This window comes from Clavelina lepadiformis, chromosome 3 (genome assembly GCF_947623445.1).
Source record: "Clavelina lepadiformis chromosome 3, kaClaLepa1.1, whole genome shotgun sequence".
Lineage (NCBI taxonomy): Eukaryota > Metazoa > Chordata > Ascidiacea > Aplousobranchia > Clavelinidae > Clavelina > Clavelina lepadiformis.
In genome coordinates, this window is record NC_135242.1 from 1,597,470 (window position 1) to 1,619,572 (window position 22,103).

At 35.8% G+C, this 22,103-nt stretch overlaps 1 protein-coding gene and 1 pseudogene across 1 annotated transcript; both read left to right on the top strand.

Moving 5' to 3' along the window:
* The first annotated feature begins 5,518 nt into the window (after window positions 1–5,518).
* On the top strand, window positions 5,519–15,356 carry LOC143448470 (uncharacterized; annotated as a pseudogene).
* A 2,797-nt stretch (window positions 15,357–18,153) lies between these two features.
* LOC143449184 (uncharacterized) lies at window positions 18,154–21,609 on the top strand. Its single transcript, XM_076949281.1, has one exon. It carries the CDS (start codon window positions 18,177–18,179, stop codon window positions 19,839–19,841), a length of 1,665 nt encoding a protein of 554 aa, XP_076805396.1. The 5' UTR covers window positions 18,154–18,176; the 3' UTR covers window positions 19,842–21,609.
* Window positions 21,610–22,103: the final 494 nt, after the last annotated feature.

A 22,103-nucleotide genomic window follows, 5' to 3' on the forward strand; every position in this document is an offset into this window, starting at 1 on the left:
TTTTACACATACCCACCTTATAAAATAAGAACAAATGCACAATGCAAATTCCCCCCAAAAAATTTCTTTATAAGAGCACTCTACATTTGTAAATGTTTTAACTGCGTTTTGGATGGTTTTTGTGTTTTTCATGTGGTTTATAAATAATTAATTTATCAATGTCATTCACACCATCAACTGGCAATGGTAAGAAAGTTACATTCATTTGTTCATTCATGTTTTAAAGACCCAAGGTTAATGCAAGTTTGATTGCATTTTTATCACATTTGTGTGTAATTATTATTTTTTGCTAATAAATCTCTTAATTTAATTATTACATCAGGTTCACCATCTATACAACCTGATGTTTGTGATCAAGAAGCTTATAGTGAAAACTCATCAATTTCTGCTCATTTTGAAAAGATTAAAGAGGAATTTTTGTTAGATGAAGAACAAGAAGGTTTGCAAGAGTTTTACTTTAAAAAATCTGAAACATTTCCTAAACATGTAGGTGACAATTTGTATGAAAACTTTGAAAACAACTTCTACACTTCTCTGAGTCGTAGTGGGGTATCAAATGTTTCAAGTAATGCTTCTGGAATTGACGATTATGACAGTTTCTTAATTATGATGTTCAGTGTTATTTATTTTTAAGTTATGGTTAAGACTGTGCTTTACTCATTTTCTTTTCTTTGCACAAGGTTCAGTTATAAATGTTTCAGAAGAGTTGATAGGCGTAATTAAGCTCAAGGAATCCTTGTTCTGCAAACAGTAAGTCCATAGAATCTGCTGCAGTGACTAGTTTTGTTTGTTATTCTTGGCAATTTTTGAACAACATTCTATTACGATACTTGCTTTTATAGGCATTTTTTTGTAGGCGGAACAGTTTTGTTGGGTTTAATTTCACAGATGGATTCTCTTTCACAAATTAAGGCAGCCATTCAGAGACTGGAATATTAATTTAAAACACTCATCACATTGAATAACACAGGAAGGTTCGTTGAAGTAAAGAAGCAAGCAGCTCGATGCAAAGCAAGACTTCCTGATTCTCGTGAAAATGATGTCGTTGAAAGAAGTGAGTCTGAACTGGATGGTTCGAGATCATTCATAAATGTGGAATTGACTGAAGACGCGAACAATTTGCTTTCAGAAACAGAGGATGGTCTGTCGGACTTGGGATTTCAAAGAAATATGGGTTCGGCTGTGAATGAGTACAATGAACACGACACTTATCCTATATATTTGTCACCAGATGGCAGTGTTGGGCAAAATGAAAACCCTTTGAAGTGTCCGCAATGTAAAAGAACATACAGCAGGCGAGCAGCGCTACTGCAACACTTGCAAACCCACAGCAGTCGCTTGCCTTTCCACTGCATATACTGCCATAAGTCCTTCAAAATAAAAGGCCATTTAACGCAGCATCTCCTGGTACATAAATACGAGAAACCATTTAAATGTACAATTGCTGATGGTGATAAAGCTTTTAAGAAACGGCGAAAGCTTCAGGATCATTTACTCAGTCATGGGACAGAGAGAAACTATTCGTGCCATGTCTGTGGCAAAGCTTTCAAAATCGCCTCAACGTTGGCTGTTCACCTGAAGGCCCATCAAGACCTACGGCCGTCCCAGTGCCAACAGTGTGGCATGACCTTTAAATTTAAAGGTAATTTGAAAAGCCACATCAGAATTCACATTGGAGAGCGACCATTTGAATGCACTGTGTGTAAGAAATCATTTGCTCAGCAAACGACATTACAGATGCATATGCGAATCCAAACCGGGCAGAACCCTTACAAGCAATGTTCCCTCTAATTTTTCACGAGTCTGAGCAAACACACTAACTCCCTGAGCGGTCCCTTGGACCAGTGTGAGCAACATCAGACATGCCACGTGCGCACTGTGGCCATTATTATGCGTTTATTTTGTTTTCAATTCAGGTTGGATTATTTTCTTGTGCGCAGCACAGATTTTCTGTGCGCGGAGACCGTGTCAGCAGTGCGCATTTGCGCACACGCGCAGCTTAGAGGGAACATTGCTTACAAGTGCATGGAATGCAATCAGGCATTCGCATGCCATACAACTTTACGGAAGCATCGTGAAAAGCACAAGAACGGTCCTAAACCGTTTCTCTGTAGTATCTGTGGAAAGGGCTTGACCTGCAAACATACGTTGTCAGGTTTAGTCCTTTGTTTGTTTTGTGAAGTACACTCCGACCTGTGGTTTATAATCAAGTACGTAACAGTAATCACTAATCAGTGTCGTGTTTAAGGTATAAGCGATTTTCGTGCTTGCAGATTCTTTGAAAGAACCCGAGTGGATGCAGAACACAGTCTTGCATCTCCAAGCAAACAACGGCTAAGTTCTAATAAGTCAGATAACCACGCAGTTCTAAAGCTCAACTCTGTCAAAAATGGTTTATCCCATACCGACCCTCAGGAATATGTCACACTTTCAACTGCAGTTTAATAAACTTTTGTGCAAGTTTTTGATAAATAATACAACCATGCTATTCATCAGCTATAACAGTTTTAGGCGTTTATTAAACCATTTTTAAACGCAGAGCAACCCAGTCATTAAACTCCACAAAAAACACGTACTTGGAACAAATTTTTCCTAACCCACAATCTTTTCGTCAAATATAGGTAAATTAGTTTTCCCAGTGGCAATTTTAAAACAGATGATCTTGCTGAATGAATTAGTATGAACAATTTACAATTTTATCCAGTAAGTTATCATCTCTTCGATGTTAAAGTTGTAAGATCCTATCCCATTCCCGCCGATGTATTTCACTTCTCCATCCAATACCACGCACATCCACTCTGGCAGCCCTCCATAGTGGAGGTTTGCTTCGTTCTTCATCGTGTCCACCACAAGCGGGAGAGAAAAGTCATCCAAGCTCTGCAAAATTTCAGCCGCCGACAAACGATCTTCAATTGCACGATGCGTCTTTATTTTAAACCTGCCAAGAAAAATTATTATTTTTAAACCAATCTCGGGGCGCATTTATTACCAGGAAATGTGTCAAGTGAAGGCGACATAAACATGAAATTTATCACACATTTATCGCGTTTATCGCAAATCTATTTTGATCAACATTTTGGTTACTTGCTGAATGACATAGGCTTTTGACAAATGGGATCAGGAACCAAATATTTCCAATAGAGGTGTCCCGGAAAACATTGAAATCCAGCAAACTAAAGGGACAAACAACGCACCAATTACAAATCAGCACATGATGTAAAATTCCATTCATTTCAAATTAAACCTAACCTTAAAATTATAGCATTTACTGAGGCGCTGTTTGCATTTGGAACATTAGATTCTGAGCTATGCGCTTTTTGTAAAACTAATGTTGAAACGGTAATACACATGTTTATTCAAAACTCATTTTCGGTTTTGCTCTGAGAAATGTATGTAACTGGATTGCTGTGTACTTGAAGTAGCCTCAGAGATATGTTTAGTAAAATAAAGAAGAAATTAAGATTTCATTATAGTAAATGGAGGCTTAGCCTGCCGTGCTTTTCATTTGCATTTTATTAATTGTGCGTTTCCATTTACTTTATACTGTTTATTAATTATCTGTTCTTGTTTTTGTGTGCTTAATGATTAAACTAAAAGAGTGACAAAAATTTCGACATTAGTCCGCAGCAAAAGTCCACATTTATGAGCCGACTCGCAAACTTTCTGTGCTTATGGCAGTGCGTGACAACTTGAAGAACTTCAGTTTCAAAATAGACAAATTTGTCACCATCTTCAAGACAATTAGCGAACAATAAGGTGAACAATTAAGTCCAAGATTAAGAAAAGCATACAACAACCTTTTGGGACTCATATACCATCGATCGCAATAAACAATTCAACTGACAAACATTGTAGTCATGTATTGAAATGGGTTAACTTTACAGGTTAAGGTACAATAAAAAACCATTTCATTACAAGCTTATGCAGGCAACTTGGTAGATAGCAGGAATAAAAGCTTTCAAAATCACCCATTTGAATGATATGTAGGTATATTTTTCGCACAAGTTTAATATTTAAAAATACTCGGCTCGGTGCTCGAGCGATAAGGAATCATCTCTGCGTTTAAGTCGTGTAAATACTTTTCCCAGTCCGAGAATAAAGACTATCATGCCAAAACACCATAAAGTATCCATCGCTGAACTTAAAGAATATCTTACGCTGCAATGGAAGAATCTCTGTTTTTGTTGAAATATTGTTACGCAAAGGGGTAATCCCCTGTGTATTCCCCTACTGTTCGCTTGTTTAGCTTTCTCAGGTCTCAGCTGAAGCAAAAACAGAGCCATGTTTAATTACTGTCAGAGTGGGCATTTTAGATGTAATACGCGTTAAATACTTGGTGGTTACTAATTTGCTGATGCCAGAAACGCTAGTAAGTTCCTCTACACGATAAATAAAAATATTAAAATTTAGTTGCTAAGTTCTTCTTTTTCAACAATTTGCAAACTAGGCCTACGCAGTGCCACTGGCCCAGATTGCAGATGTTTTTCTGAAATGGTATTGCACACCAGAATAAACCTATGTCTCGAACCTATGTCACTATAATCAAAGAACATATAATTAAAGGACGATAAATAAAAATATTGAAAATTAGTTGCAAAATTCTGCTTTTACAGCAATTTGCACACTATGCAGTGGCACTGACCCAGACTGCAGAGTATGGCAAGTGCACACCCAAGATTTGTTTTGCGAAACGACATTGCACACTAGAGGTAATTGGTGTCTACAAACAAAGGAGATGCAAACTTTTGCTCCAATTTATTCTTCTAGTGTTTGAAACCGATATCGATGTTTATAATCAAAATAGATAAAAATCAGGAAAAAAATTTTTCCCTGATTTTTTATTTTATAAGACCGTAATGCCAAGATTCCCATTACCGTTATGCGATGCATTTTTTCTGTTTTTTTTCCCTTGAATTTTGTAGCAATATGACAAAGTAATGTCTAGAAGTATTGTGTGTGAGGAAATTTCATCGCATCTTGCTGAAGTATTATTTAAATTAAAACAAATGTTTAACCAGGTTGAAAACTCAACCAAGCAAGAAAATTCGAAAAGTTATTAATCATCATTACATTAAACAATGATATCATAAACAAAATTGTTGAAACGGCGGTTGGAATAGTTTTTACTTGTACAAATACTATGATATGATGATCTGAAGTGAAGCTAAAACGTTTCAATCAAATCAATGTTCATTGATAAGTGATTTTCAACATCACATCAAACAGACGTTAACAATTAATTCGGATATAACTTTTCGAAATGTGTTGCTCTAAGATTTGTACGTGATTTGAGTAATGTGTGGTGTGGGCCAATTTTGGGTTAGTTTAGGTCAAACTGGTGTTTAATGTCATTTAAAATGATTTTGTGTGTTTAACATGTTGAAATTACGCACAAGTCTTTATAAAAATCCTTTCAAAACAACGGGGAATCTTTTTGATTTTCCTTTTTGTATGTGAGGGTCGCTGCTGTTCTTTACCTTGTAGTAAGGATGTCGTATTTATATGTTATATTTTTTATTCCAACAGTTTTAGTTACACATTATCAGTTTTCCTCTATCAAGAAAATATTTTAAGTTCTTTTCAGCAAATAGGCTATAAAGTTATATGATAATCAGGCAATGGATTGTCATCCAGTTGGTATGCAAGTTGATGATTTGTTAAAAGCAATCAGTGATATGATTTCACAAGAATTTAAATCAATGCGACAAGATATGAGAAAAGAATTTGTAAAAATGCAAGAAAGCATGGAAGATGTGGTTTCAACTCATCTTGCAGAGATAAAAAAAACTGAAACCATGAATAATGCAATGCCAGTTGAAGAATCATCACAAATAAAAGTTGTAAAGTCAGATATCAGCCGTAATATTAAGAAAGTTTATTCCGAGAAGGCACCAGTCTTTCCTCTTGTTGAAGTTATCAAAGAGGAACCTTTGCTGTTGGAAGAATATGAGGTTTCACAGACTGAGTCTGATAACCCAAATATATCCATGTTAAATAAAATTCCTCCTCAATCAGATATTGGAGTAAATGCCACAGTCGAAATTGTTAAACCACGAAGCTGTGTTGCAAGAAACTCAGATGAAGAAAGCAGCGATTCTGTGGAGATGATTCTCAATAAACCTACTGCAATTGAAAGAATCAATGCTTTCAAAGTTGATGCTCAGTTTCCTGTTGAAAATAACAAAGAAAAGCATTTTTCTTGCAATTTTTGTGAAAAATCACTGAAATACAAAAAAAACTTGAAAGTTCATATAAAAACTCACACAGGTGAGCGACCTCATCAATGCCAAGTTTGTCAAACGTCATTTATCCGAAATGGTAGTTTGCAGCGTCATATGAGAATCCACACTGGAGAGCGACCTTATCAATGCGATGTGTGCCATAAATCATTTTCCGATAGTAGCAATTTGAAAACTCATATGAGAGCTCACACTGGAGAGCGACCTTATCAATGCCAACTTTGTCAAAAGTCATTTACTGTAAATGGCAATTTACAAAGTCATATGAGAATTCACACTGGAGAGCGACCTTATCGATGCGATGTGTGCGACAAGTCATTTTCCGATAGCAGCTATTTGAGAATTCATATGAGAACTCACACTGGAGAGCGACCTTATCAATGCCAGGTGTGTGAAATGTCATTCTCCGTTAGCAGCAAATTGACAAGTCATATGAGAACTCACACTGGAGAGCGACCTTATCAATGCCAGCTTTGTCAAAAGTCATTTACTGCAAATGGCAGTTTGCAGCGTCATATGAGAATCCACACTGGAGAGCGACCTTATCAATGCAATGTGTGCAACAAGTCATTTTCCGATAGCAGCCATTTGAAAATTCATATGCAAGCTCACACTGGAGAGCGACCTTATCAATGCGAGGTGTGTGATATGTCATTTTCCGTTAGCAGCAATTTCAAAACTCATATGAGAACTCACACTGGAGAGCGACGTTATCAATGCCAACTTTGTCAAAAGTCATATACTGTAAATGGCAGTTTGCAGCGTCATATGAAAATCTGCACACGAGAGTGATTTTATCAATGTGTTGTTTGCCATAAGTAATTTTCGTTAGCAGCAGTTTGAAAACTGATATGATAATTTACACTGGAGAGCGACCTTATCAATGCGATGTGTGCCACAAGTCATTTACCCAAAGCAGCAGTTTAAAATCTCATATGATAATCCATACTAGAGAGCGACCTTGTCCATGCCATGTGTGCCACAAATCATTTACCCAAAGCAACTACAGTCGACTCCGCTTAATTCGGACTCTTTGGTTCCGCTCACTTTTGGCCGAATTAAGTAGAAAATCGATTGTTCATTTCATGGTCATTTTTAAAGGCAAACAACGCATTTAAATTACGGTACTGTTGCGTAATAAATGAATTGCATGAACTGAACAGACAGTTGTAAATAATTGTATTCTAATTGCACAGCTTTAAGAGACAAAAAACTAAACTAAGCTGCAACACAAAAAGGTAAAGTTAAACAAAAGCATAAAAGGAAAACTGGTAATCTTAAAATGGTGAATCGTAATCATGCAACTGAAAAGAACTGAGGGACTGAACTGAGAACATAAATAGCGTGATTACGAGATATGCGACGAAGCTACAAGGGGCGTTGATTGATGACTGCGCGGGGCGTTGCATTAATCATTACATTGCACCTGCACTATAATGCAGTAATTGGTACTGATTGCATAAAACCCACAAGAGTATGAGTAAATGAGTACGCATAAAACGCACATTCTGAACCGCTTCCTCTTTAATTTAAACCTCGTCCACGAAGCATAGTCTCTTCACGTTGTTCACGCAGATTTGCATCATTTTTCTTCCAATCTTGCAAAGTACGTTTTGATATCCCCATCAACGCAGCTAATTGCCGAACTGTCAAGGAAGCGTCTTCATATTTTTCTTCGTTGACTTAAGTGAGCAATTTCACTTTTTCTTCTTAACTTTTCTGTACCATTCTGTTCTTACAAGATGGTCGCAATGGTGCTGAAGTAAAATGGTGTAAAATGAAGCATTGGTGCTGTTGTGAGAATGTTCAACTTGTAAGAGCTGGCGTGTATGACTTTATGAGGACCCTGAAATCACTTTGTAAATTTAAGATGTTGTACGTTATGGCCAACCAGGCAATAGTATCCTCAGCAAGAAATGGCATAGATACCCATGTTTGACCTAGGTTATAAAGTATAAACATAGAATATAAACAAGATGTGGCAAGAACAAGGTAAGTTATCGCAATGAAGTCACTAACTTGATGATGTCATACCTCGCCAAACCCCCGGCGACAAAAGTCTGTGCCTATGCTTGGAAGTTAACACTAATGCTTCCTCATTTTAATGTTGGATGGCTGTAATACTAGTTATTTGTCATTTCTGTTCTAGTTAACTGTTGCTAGCGGCAGGAAAAAAACTGCAAAAAGTTTTAAAATTTTCAGGAAGTAACTTTTGCAATAATATCTTTGTTTTTAAAGATTGCTTTATGGATGTTTTTAATTTTCATTTAGGATTTAAACGTGGTACAGTAATATCAGCACCTGGCGTGTGTGCGCTGCCAGACATGAGTGTATGTATTTGTTATTACTGCTGTGATCTCATTCTTACTTCTGACTTACATTTATCTCTTATATTTTTTGTCTTGGGATTAGACAAAGGTTTTACTGATTACAAATTCGAATTCCGATTAGTTGCAAAGTGTCCAATGCATGATTTCTAAATTTGATAATTTTGATGTTTTATCGCTGTTTTTTCTAAGCCAAGTTGTGTTTTGACCTTGCGGCAATCAACATGCCGTTATGGGTTTTTCTTTATATGTGATGTGTTGTTATGTTTTTTAAATTCCATGCACAAAATTTGTAAATGATCATAATTCAAGTTAACCCTTGTCTTTTTGTATGTGCAGGTGGATGCAGAAATGAATTAGATTTATTGAGTGTTTTGTTTGAAAATAGAGACAATGTTTGCCATAATCGGCTGTTCAATGAAATCGCTGTGTCTGATTTTGTGCACCATGCACCCATCTCATCTTGTTGAAGCTATCAAAGAAGAACCTTTGCTGTTTGAAGAATATGAGGTTGAATTAAAACTCACATTGGGGCAATGTAAATATTTTGAAAAGGGGATTGAACAAAAGCTTGGCCTTAAAATTATTTAATTAAAATTAAACATTTACAAACCATTCATGCCAATGCTGCATTCATTTTTTTGTGTTAATTTTTGTCCACTTTTACATGTTTTATCAATAACTTTTACATGTTTCATGAAACATAAAATTGCACTATGTGTTTTGGAAAATAGGTTGTTTTTTCAGGAAGTTTTTCAATGCTAGCTGTGTGAAATGTCATTTACCTAAACCAGCAATAGTTTTCACTAGTACAAATTTGATTTCCTGTTTTTTTGTGTTCCTCTTTAAACGCATCATAATTTTTGTCAACTGGCACAGCAAGCATATTTATTACAATTTACTTCTCACATTTCAATTCAAATTTTTGGCATTGACATATTATTATTCAAATTAATTTGTTGCTTTTTATTAAAACTTTTTATTTTTCCCGTTTTCAGCCGATTGTTTGTATAGTTTTATAATTTTTTATTGTATCACATTCAAACGATGGAGTGTCATCCAGATAATTCACATATTGATTACTTTTTAAAAGAAATCAGTGATTTGATATCACAAGAATTCAAATCAATGCGACAAGATATGAAGATAGAATTTGCAAAAGTGCAACAAAATATGGAAGATATGGTTTCAAAGATTCTGGCAAAAACAAAGAAAGCTGAAATCATAAACAATCCAATACCGATTAATAAAACGTCACAAGCATTAGATGTAGAAACTGACACGGGCGTTTGTATTAAAGGAGTTTATTCTCAGAATGCATCAGTTTTTCCTCTTGTTGAAGCTGTCAAAGAAGAACCTTTGTTGTTGCAGCATCGGGAGGTTTCTGAAAAGGATGATCCAACTATGTCCATGTCAAATAAGTTTTCTCATCAATCGGAGGTTGAAGTAAATGCCGTAGTTAAAACTGCTGAACCCCAAACCTGTATTGAAGAAGATCATTTTGAAAAGGCATCAATTTATCCTCAATTTGATGCTATCAAAGAAGAACCTTTGTTGTTGGAAGAACATGAGGTTTCACACACTGAGATGGATGACCCAAATATATCCATGTTAAACAAATTTCTTCCTCAATCAGATATTGGAGTGAACGCCACAGTCAAAATTGTTAGACCAAAAAGCTGTGTTGCAAGAAACTCAGATGAAGAAAGCAGCAATTCTGTGGAAATGTTTGTCAATAAATCTAATGCAAGTGAAAGAACTAATGCTTGCAAAGTTGATGCTCAGTTGCCTGTTGGAAATAACAAAGAAAAACATTTTTCTTGCAAATTTTGTGATAGATCATTTAAATACAAAAGAAACTTGAATGTTCATCAAAGAACTCACACAGGTGAGCGACCTTATCAATGTGATGTATGCCACAAGTTATTTAGCCAGAATGGAACTTTGCAAGCTCATATGAGAACTCACACTGGAGAGCGACCTTTTAAATGTGATGTGTGCGACAAGTCGTTTTCCATTAAAAGCAGTTTAAACAATCATATGAGAACTCACACTGGAGAGCGACCTCATCAATGCCAGGTGTGCAACAAGTCATTTTCCAGTAGCAGCAATTTGAAAAGTCATATGAGAACCCACACTGGAGAACAACCTTATCAATGCGATGAGTGCCACAAGTCATTTTCCCATAGCAGCAGTTTGAAAGATCATGTCAGAACTCACACAGGTGAGCGACCTTATCAATGCCAGGTGTGCCACAAGTCATTTAACCAAAACCACAGTTTAAAAAATCATATGAGAATCCACACTGGTGAACGACCTTATCAATGCCAGGTGTGCCACAAGTCATTTACCCAAAGCCGCAGTTTAAAACATCATATGAGAATCCACAATGGAGAGTGACCTTATCAATGCCATGTGTGTCACAAGTCTTTCACCGATGACCGCAATTTAAAACGTCATGTGAGAATCCACATTGGTGACTGACCTTGACAATCACTGCCAGGTGTATGAACATTTTTTTTCCCAAAAGAGCAATTTGAGAACTCATGAAAATATTCACAAAGCCATTCACACTGGAGAGCGACCTTGACAATGTTTGTGTTTTTTTTGGTCAAAAATCATTTACATTGAAATGGTAACTATTAACACTTACTAATTTTCCCATAGTAATTATTTCAAAAATCATGTGAGAATCCACATCGGAGTGCATAATTATCAATGCCAGGTGTGTGAAAACTCATTTACTCAAAGCTTCAATTTGAAAACTCATATGATAACTCATATTGAAGAGCAACCTTATCAATGCCAGGCATGTCACATGTCATTATCCAGAAGCACCAATTTGCAAGATCATGCAACTTCTTATTATAACACCATCAAACCATGGAGTGTCATACAGATAATATGCAAGCTGATGTTTTATTCAAAGCTATCATTGATATGATATCACAAGAATTCAAATCAATGCGATTGGATATGCAGATGGAAGAAACAAAGAAAACTGAAGCCATGAACATTGCGATGTCCCATCTAAGAAACATCACAACCATTAGTGTCAGATCACAAGTATGTGTTTTCCCAAGACTACCATTACCGTTATGCGTTGCATTTTGTTTGTCTTTTCCCTTGAAATCTTTAGCAATATGATAAAGTAATATCTAGAAGCATTGTTTGTGAGGAAATTTTATCGCGTCTTGCTGAAGCATTGTTTACATTAAAACAAATGTTTAACCAGGTTGAAAACTCAACCAAGCGAGGCAATTCAAAACTTTATTAATCCTCATTAAATTAAACAATGATATCATAAACGAAATTGTTGAAACGGTTCGAACAGTTTTCATTAGTACAAATACTATGATATGACGATCTGAAGTGAACCTAAAACGTTTCAATCAAATCAATGGTCATTGATCAGTGATTTTCATCATCGCATCAAACCGACTTAACAATTAATTCGGATATAACTTTCGTAAATGTGTTGCTCTAATATTTTTAAGTGATTTTAGCACTGTTTATGGTTTGCCAAATTTGGGTTAGTTTAGGTCAAACTGGTGTGTAATGTCATTTAAGATGATTTTGTGTGTTTTACATGTTGAAACTATGCAGAAGTCTTTATAAACATTCTTTCAAAACAACAGGGAATCTTTTGTTTTTTGTATGTGACAGTCACTGCTGTTCTTTACTTTGTAGTAACTGTAGAGAATATTATTTAGATTTACTATTTTTATTTCAACAGTTTTGGTTACATATTATTAGGAGTGGGCTATACTGGGGTGATTTTTCAAAAACAACAGAACTGGAGTTTAAAAGGTGCCTATAGACATACCTAGGAATGTTTAAAAAAAAATTTTTGATTTCGTGCAAATTCCGGATGGAGCCCGGACTTTATGTGAAAAATTCAAGATGGCCGCCATACAAATTGACAAATCTGCAATAAATCTGCTTCCTGTCAAGCTTTTGGCCTGATTTTGGTGTCAAAAGAAGCAGAAAGTTGAGTTAGCAACACATGTTCCTAAACACATACTGTGCGAGTCACATGTGTGTGAGAAATTGGATGAGTCATGCCTACATGTCCTAAAATCAGCAGAAGACCAGATCGGTTTATGCCAGATGTTAGAGAAACGAGAGCCGAGACTGAAGTCATACCTTCGTGTAGGCAAGTCAATTATCGCCTCAATTGTAGTCCCGGCTCTAGTGAAGCTTGTGGTTAGGGGTGGTGATGGCACGACTACTTCCATGGCAGACGAGTTTAGCCTGGTGTTGGAGGAGAGTGGTACTCACAAATCCTTCTCGCTCTATAAAGACCGCAGATTCACAAGATTGGATCACACTGCTGATGCGTTGGTTGACTGTGTTCTCCATTTCAAGAAGATGTTATCCAGAACTAGCAAGAATAACCTCCTTGTCAGAGCCTGTTCCCTTTACCTGGAGAATGAGTTCATTGTGGCATCACTAAAAGCATTGTCTCACTTCTGTCACAAGGTGACAATGCCTTACCTCAACATGGTAGAGTGTTGCCAGCAATCCGACCTCGTCCGGATCCTTCCTAAACTATACAAAGATCTTGAGAGGGCTAATCTGGAAACCCTGTCTGAGTTCCATGTTCCCTGGAAGCATGTGAATGCTGAATCACACAGCCCCACAACAGACCTTGACCATTACTTAGTTACTGCTATGGCCAAGCTGGCCTCAAGATGCGATGTGGAAGAGAGTACTGGGAAGACGAGACAGAGAATAGTGAGAGGAGTACAAGGATCCATACACTAACTGAAGAAATGAGGGTAAACCTCCCCACAGAGAACTTGCTTGCAGAAAGATACTTAGCCCGATTCGGAAATCTTACAGGACTGTCCGTAGGACATTTAAATAGATACTTTAAAGCGAAACGAATAAAAGATGACCTAATGTTTGCTAATGATGCACCAATTGACAGTGAGCTAGCATCCTGTAAAAGTGATGAAGAAGTTAGATGAAATGGAGATTGCATGGACAGAGACACAAAAAGAATCGATGAAAACTAAACTGAAGGAACGCATTAAAAAAAGCAGGAGGGAGATTTCCTCAACCACCTGGTGGATCAATGTAAGGGACATGGGGGCCCAATTACAAAAGTAGAAGAGCTCCGAGTTCTGCCAACAGCATCATAATCAACGCTGAAAAAAATCGTCCGCATGGAGATCCAGTACCAACGGATGATTCATCCACACGACAGCCAGGCAAATCCTAGCCTCTACTAAGTAAACAGCTTGAATGTAGATACCATGCTGGTGAACCTAGCTGTGATTCTTGGAACTGAGGATGAGGATGTTGGGACCATCTTCCCAACAGAAGATGAGGTATATGCCATCTTAACCTCTACTGCTGCAGCTTCCTCTGTTGACACAGATCAACCAGTGAAAATGTGTATTGCAGCAGCAATTCCTGAACTCCATAAAGAATACCCTATAGGAACGAATGTGGCTGTGGGACGGAGAAAACAATCAACGTCAGTGGTTTTTGGCAAGGGTCTGCCATTTAAACAATGATGGCACTGTACAATGTGACCACTACCAGCGGGTTAACGATAACAACAATACCATGTGGAGGAGACCAAAAAGAGATGACATTCAGGATGTTATTCCTGTTCAAATCGTCCCTGTCACAGTAGAGACTGAATGGGTGTTCCAAGGTGTGACGACCATTGTGTCGTTACTAAAGTGTATAAATGTTTCTCAAATCTCTAGTGTATTTCATGACATTTTTATGTGAATTTCATATACCGGTAACAAGTTATTTGTATATAGTGTTGAAATTGTCATCATTATTCTTGGATGCGACCAGTAATCTCAAATTGCACCAACAAAAATGAAAAAATTATGAAAAATAATGACCAAAATATAATAGTTTCAATGTTTTAGGGAACTTTCAAGCATGCTGGGCTTTTTGTTGCTGTTTTAAAGTAACAGGCTCAATTTTCTGCTTCTTTTGACACCAAAATCAGCTCAAAAGCTTGACTGGAAGTAAATTTATTGCAGATTCGTCAATTTGTATGGCGGCCATCTTGAATTTTTCATATAAAGTCCGGGCTCCATCCGGAATTTGAACAAAATCAAAAAAAATTTTTTGCACGTTCCTAGGTATGTCCATAGGCACCTTTTAAACTCCAGTTATGTTGTGTTACTTGAAAAAAGTCAAAATCACCCCAGTATAGCCCACTCCTAATATTATCAGTTTTCCTCTCTGAAGAAAATCTTCAAATATTTTAAATTGCACTGTTACTGTAATAATATTTAATTGTCATTTCTGTTCTAATTAACTGTTGCTAGGGGCGGCGGCTAAATTATATCTTGTATATATAGCTTTTGTAATAACGTCTTTGTTTTTAAATATTGCTTCATGGATTTTTTAAATTTTCATTTAGGATTTAAACGTGGTACAGTAATACCAACACCTGGCGTGTGTGCGCTGCCAGACATGAGTGTATGTATTTGTTATTGCTGCTGTGATCTCATTCTTACTTCTGACTTACATTTATCTCTTATACTTTTTGTCTTGGGATTAGATAAAGGCTTTTCCTGATTACAAATTTGGATTAATTGCAAAGTGTCCAATGCATGATTTCTAAATTTGATAATTTTGATGTTTTATCGCTGTTTTTTCTAAGCCAAGTTGTGTTTTGACCTTGCGGCAATTAACGTGCCGTTATGGGTTTTTCTTTTTATGTGATGTGTTGTTATGTTTTTTAAATTCCATGCACAAAATTTGTAAATGATCATAATTCAAGTTAACCCTTGTTTTTTTGTATGTACAGGTGGATGCAGAAATGAATTGGATATATTGAGTGTTTTGTTTGAAAATAGAGATAATGTTTGCCATAATCGGCTGTTCAATGAAATCGCTGTGTCTGACTTGGTGAACAATGCAGTGAATGCACCCATCTCAATCAACTGCATTTGCTGTGGAAAAATGAAAATGTGAATCGTGTCTGAGTTTGCGTTAAATCAACCTATCCACAGCTCCTAAGTGAAGAACAAGGAGCTTGCAATGATCATGACCATTCTGTATTTAACTGTCTATAGTTCAGCGCTTCATATCAATGGGTCAGTAAGCATGCCAAAATGTTTCTAACAAAATGTGACAATTGTTAGGTAGGATTTGTAGGTTATTGTAAACACATTTTTTGATAATAGGTTATTTTAATTGGACTTGTCTGTAATATTTGACTAAAAACTATATCAGCAGTGTTGCACAAAAACATTTTCTTTCGAGGATTTGCATAAAATCATGTAATGACTAGGGCAATTTTTTGCAACTTTTGCAACTTTTTTTTACAGCTTCCTAAATACTCAGAATTTATATATGTAGTATGATGTTTTAAGCTGTTTGTAGGAATTTTATATTGCAGCTTATTTCTATTTTTCATGCAACTTTTTACTGCAACTTTTATTACATATTGCGCAAAATGTAAAGGAGTGATTTAAAAAACAAGCTATAAAACTTTTTCTACTATATTTCTATTCTCTTTGCTTTGCATAACAAAGAGATATGTGTTGGATGAGCTGCATCTCAATTTTATCTATGACGCAACAGTTGGCTTGCAAGCTAGAAGTTTAAAAACCCCAGCCAAGCACGACAGTGCTCGAACTAAATTAGAATTGGAGGTATGACTTGGTTTTTGGCCAAGCCCGCACAAACGGAAACAAGTTGTGTCTAGTCTTTCGAGGGCAATTTTGGTTGAGTTTGCTTAGTTAGTTGCAGACCTAGGGGGTTTGGGAAAGGTATTTGACTTGTTTAGGGGGGAGGGGAGGGGTGGGTTTTTGCGGAAAATTATTTCCGCATTGCGTTATTTTCTTGCTGCGTACCGGCAAAAAATGTTATTTTCGACGGTCTCGCCAGGCCGTGTTTGAAATGGGAAAGTACCAAATTTGACAACTCTACAGGAGCTGACAGCAAAATCCTGTCATGTAGGTTTCAATCCTAAAGAATATAAAAATGTATGCATGATCGATTGTATAGCGAAGAAAGAAAAGGAACAAGCAGACACCCTGCAAATCTTAAATTGTTGGGTTATACAACGGATCCTTTCGAATATCTCATACCCTAATGCTTTTAAAAATTTTGTGCATAAATGCAACTTTTTACTGCAACTTTTGTTAAAATTAAGTGCAACTTTCTCACATTTTTAGTGCAACAAAAACTTGCCCTAGTAATGACAGATAAATACAGTTTCAATAAAAAACGAGCCTTTGAAGAGAAAACTATAGAGCAGCATGCACATATGATAAAACTTACAAATTCAAATATTCCAGGTTAAATTGTTACAAATTCATGCTCAAACGCCTGTTCGGCGATTAACCTGTTAATAATCTCTTCTGGACAAAGTACACGATTTTTGTAGATGTTTAACAAAACAGGTTTGTTCATTCAGGTTCACCACTCGTACTGCGCAAATATGTTTTAGTCTGCGTAATGTAGAAAAAGAATGTTCACTTGTACATGTGGTCAACGAAAGAGTTAAAAAGATGTAAGAAATGAATAAGTAGCCAGTTGCATCGCTTGGTCTTTTAATTGTTGTTAATAATTGTTTTAATTGTTGTTGATAATTGTTAATTCAAAATTGTGACATTACTTTTTTTTGTTGTTCTCTTTCTGAAGATCTTTGTGATATCATTAAAATGTATCAATACATCATGCATGAAAATTAAGTAAGTTTCATTCATTTAAACAGGAGTTTTTGTAAGCTTTAGCTTGCTTTGTCAGATTTAAAATGTAGGCAAAAATATTTTCGAAATAAATACTCAAGTGTCCATAAGGTAATGTCAAAATCCATAGCGACGTAATAGATAAATAAAGAAAATCATCCACGTAACCAAACTGCTCGTAACCAAACTGTAACCAAACGGAAATTTTATCTCGTCTCACTGAGGCATTGTTTACATTAAAACGATTGTTTAACCAAGTTAAAAACTCAACCAAGCAAGGCAATTCGTAACGTTATTATTCTTTATTGAATTAAACAATGATGTCATAAACAAAACTGTTGAAACGGTTTGAATAGTTTTCGCTGGTACAAATACCATGATATGACGATCTGAAATGATTGTAAAACGTTTCAATGGTCATTGATCAGTGATTTTCAACATCACATCAAACGGACTTAACAATTAATTCGGATATAACTTTTCAAAATGTGTTGCTTTAACATTTTTAAATGATTTGAGCACTATTTATAGTGTGTGCGTGCTAGTTGTGTGTGTGTGCCACTGTTTATGCCACTGTAAATGATTTAAGCACTGTTTATGGTGTGTGCCAGGTGTGTGTGCGTACCGCTGTTTATGATGTGTTATTTCATTTGAAATGATTTCGTGTGGTTTAAATGGTGAAACTATCCACAAGTATTTTGAACCTGTTATTTTAAAACAACAGGGATTTTTTTGTTGTTTTTGAATGTGACAATCACTGCTGTTCTGTACTTCGTAGTAAATTTAGAGAAAATTTATTTAGATTTAATATTTTATTCAAACAATTTTGGTTACATATTATGAGTTTTCCGCTATCAAGAAAATCTCCAAACATTTTAAGTTTTTTGTTCAGCAAATAGGTTATAAGTTTGTATAATAACAATCAGACAATGGAGTTTCATCCAGTTGGTATGCCAGTTGATGTTTTGTTAAAAGCAATCACTGATATGATTTCACAAGAATTTAAATCAATGCGACAAGATATGAGGAAGGAATTTGTACAAATGCAAGAAAGCATGGAAGATGTGATTTCCATGATAAATAAAACTGAAACCATGAACAATGCAATGCCAGTTGAAGAAACATCACAAACAACAATTGTAAAATCAGATATCAGCCTTAATATTGAGGAAGTTTATTCCGAGAAGGCACCAGTCTTTCCTCTTGTTGAAGTTATCAAACAAGAACCTTTGCTGTTGGAAGAATATGAGGTTTCACAGACTGAGATTGATAACCCAAATATATCCATGTTAAACAAATTTCCCCCTCAATCAGATATTGGAGTAAATTCCACAGTCAAAATTGTTAAACCACAAAGCTGTGTTGCAAGAAACTTAGATGAAGAATGCAGCGATTCTGTGGAAACGTTACTCAATAAATCTACTGCAATTGAAGGAATTAATGCTTGCAAAGTTGATACTCAGTTCCGTGTTGGAAATAACAAAGAAAAGCCATTTTCTTGCAAATTTTGTGATAGATCATTCAAATTCAAAACAAACTTGAAAGTTCATTTAAGAACTCACACAGGAGAGCGACCTTATCAATGCGATGTGTGCCACAATTCTTTCACCCAAAGCAGCAATTTAAAAAATCATATGAGAATTCACACTGGTGAGCGCCCTTATCAATGCGATGTGTGCCACAAGTCATTTTCTGAAAGCAGCAGTTTGAAAGTTCATGTAAGAACTCACACTGGAGAGCGACCTTATCAATGCCAAGTTTGTCACAAGTCATTTACTGTAAATGGCAATTTGCTAACTCATATGAGAACCCACACTAGAGAGCGACCTTATCAATGCAATGTGTGCCACAAGTCATTTATCCATAATGGCAGATTGCAAGATCATATGAGAACTCACTCTGGAGAGCAACCTTATAAATGTGATGTTTGCGACAAGTCATTTTGCGTTAGAAACAATCTGAAAACTCATATGAGAACTCATACTAGAGAGCGTAATTATCAATGCCAGCTGTGTGAAAAGTCATTTACTCAAAACGGCAATTTGAAAACTCATATGAGAACCCACACTAGAGAGCGACCTTATCAATGCAATGTGTGCCACAAGTCATTTATCCATAATGGCAGATTGCAAGATCATATGAGAACTCACTCTGGAGAGCAACCTTATAAATGTGATGTTTGCGACAAGTCATTTTGCGTTAGAAACAATCTGAAAACTCATATGAGAACTCATACTAGAGAGCGTAATTATCAATGCCAGCTGTGTGAAAAGTCATTTACTCAAAACGGCAATTTGAAAACTCATATGAGAATCCACACTGGAGAGCAACCTTATCAATGCGATGTGTGCCACAAGTCATTTACCCAAAGCAGCAGTTTAAAAACTCATATCAGAACTCACACTGAAGAACGACCTTTTCAATGCGATGTGTGCCACAAGTCATTTACTCAAAACGGCATTTTAAAACTTCATAGAAGAACTCACACTGGAGAGCGACCTTATCAATGCCATGTGTGCCACAAGTCCTTCACCCAAAGCAGCAGTTTAAAATCTCATATGAGAACTCACAACTTTTCAATGCCACGTGTGTAAGAAGTCTTTTATCCTAAATAATCATTTAACAGCTCATATGAGAATCCACACTCTGGCGAGACCTTATCAATGCCAAGTGTGTCAAAAGTAATTTTCCAAAGAAGCAATTTTCGGAATCATGAAACTATTTACACTAGAAAGCGACCTTGACAATGTTTGTTTTTTTGTGAAAAGTCATTTGCGTTGAAACGATAAATTATTAACACTCATATTGGGGCAATGTAAATATTTTGAAAATATTTTTGGACAAAAATTAACTTTGTGAAACATTTACAAAACATTTTTCCAGATGCTGCATCCATTTTTTTGTGCTATTTTGTTCAAGTTTTATCAATAACTTTGTATGTTTCATGAAACATAAATTTTCCCTATGTGTGTATTTTTGGCAAATGTGTTGTTTTTTTCTCTAAAACTCACACAGTAGAATAACCTTACCAATACATCGTTTGTGAAAAGTCATTTTCCTGAAGTTTTTATTTCAAAAAGCATATGAGAATCCACATCCGAGAGCATAATTATCAATGCCAGGTGTGTGAAAATCATTTACCCAAACCAGCAGTTTGAAAACTCATTTGATAACTCACACTGAAGAGCAACCTTATCAATGCCAGGCGTGTCACATGTCATTACCCAAAAGCACAGGTTTGCAAGAATATAAGAAAACCTATTACAGCACCATCAAACCATGGAGTGTCATACAGACAATGTGCAAGTTGATGTTTTATTGAAAGCAATCAGTGATTTGATACCAGAAGAATTCTAATCAATGAGATTGGATATGCAGATGGAAGAAACAAAAGAAACTGAAACTATGAACAATGCAATGTCCCACCAAAGAAACATCACTAGCATTAGTGTCAGATCACAAGTATGTGTGTTTCCAAGACTCCTATTACCGATATGCGTTGCATTTTGTTTGTCTTTTTGCTTGATTGTTTAACCGATTTAAGCGATTGTTTAACCAGGTTGAAAACTCAACCAAGCAAGAGAATTTGAAACGTTATTAATCAGCGTTAAATTAAACATTGATATCATAAACCAAACTGTTGAATCAGTTGGAATAGTTTTCACAAGTAAAAATACTATAATTTGACCATCTGAAGTGAACTTAAAGCTTTCAATTAACTCAATGGTCATTGATCAGTGGTCATGGTCATTGGTAGTGATTTCAACAACACATCAAACATACTTTAACAATTAAATCGGATATAACTTTCCTAAATGTGTTGCCCTATAATTTTTAAGTGATTTGAGCACAGATTATGGAGTGTGCCAGGTGTGTGTGTGTACCACTGTTTGTGGTGTATTATTTCATTTAGTATTATTATGTGTGTTTTGCATCTTGAAACTGCGCAGAAGTCTTTACAAACCTATTTTTTCAAAACAACAGGGAATCTTTTTCATTTTCGTCTTTGTATGTGACAGTCACTGCTGCTTTTCACTTTGTAGTAAAGTTTGAAGATAGAGTCCTAAACATTGTTGTAGTTGTTTGTCGAATAGTTTACCTGATGCAATACAAGTTGTGTTTGTGATAAAATTGAGGCAAGAAAATTGACATTGTGGTTGCTTTCACCCTGTTGTAACAATCGTCGACTGACATTGCCATCCTTCCAGATTAAACAAATTTCCTCCTCTCTCAAAGATGGATTAATGCCGCAATTAAAGCTGTTGAGCCACAAAGCTGTATTGAAATATTTCTAATAAATAATTTAGCGATTCTGTGGATATATTTCTTGTTGTTTAGCGATTCTGTGGATTCTGTGGATATATTTCTTGATGAATCTGCCAAAAGTAGTAAAGTCAGTACATGCTTGTGTCTGGTCAAAGTGACAAAGAAAAACAGTTTTGGTGCAATTTTTGTGATAAATTATTCCAACACAAAACAAACTTGAACGATTGGATGAGCGACCTTATCAATGCCAGTTGTGTCACAAGTTTTTGTATGTGACAATCACTGCTGTTCTGTACTTCGTAGTAAATTTAGAGAAATTTTTTTTAGATTTAATAGTTTTATTCAAACAATTTTGCTTACATATTTTGAGTTTTCTGCTGTCAAAAATATCTTCAAACATTTTAAGTTTTTTTTTTCAGCAATTAGGTTATAAGTTTGTATAATAACAATCAGACAATGGAGTTTCATCCAGTTGGTATGCAAGTTGACCTTTTGTTAAAAGCAATCAGTGATATGGTTTCACAAGAATTTAAATCAATGCGACAAGATATGAGAAAGGAATTTGTAAAAATGCAAGAAAGCATGGAAGA

What these genes read in the sequence shown, in the direction of transcription:
- LOC143449184 (XM_076949281.1), top strand. Translation starts at nt 18,177, where the DNA reads ATGGAGTTTCATCCAGTTGGTATGCCAGTTGATGTTTTGTTAAAAGCA.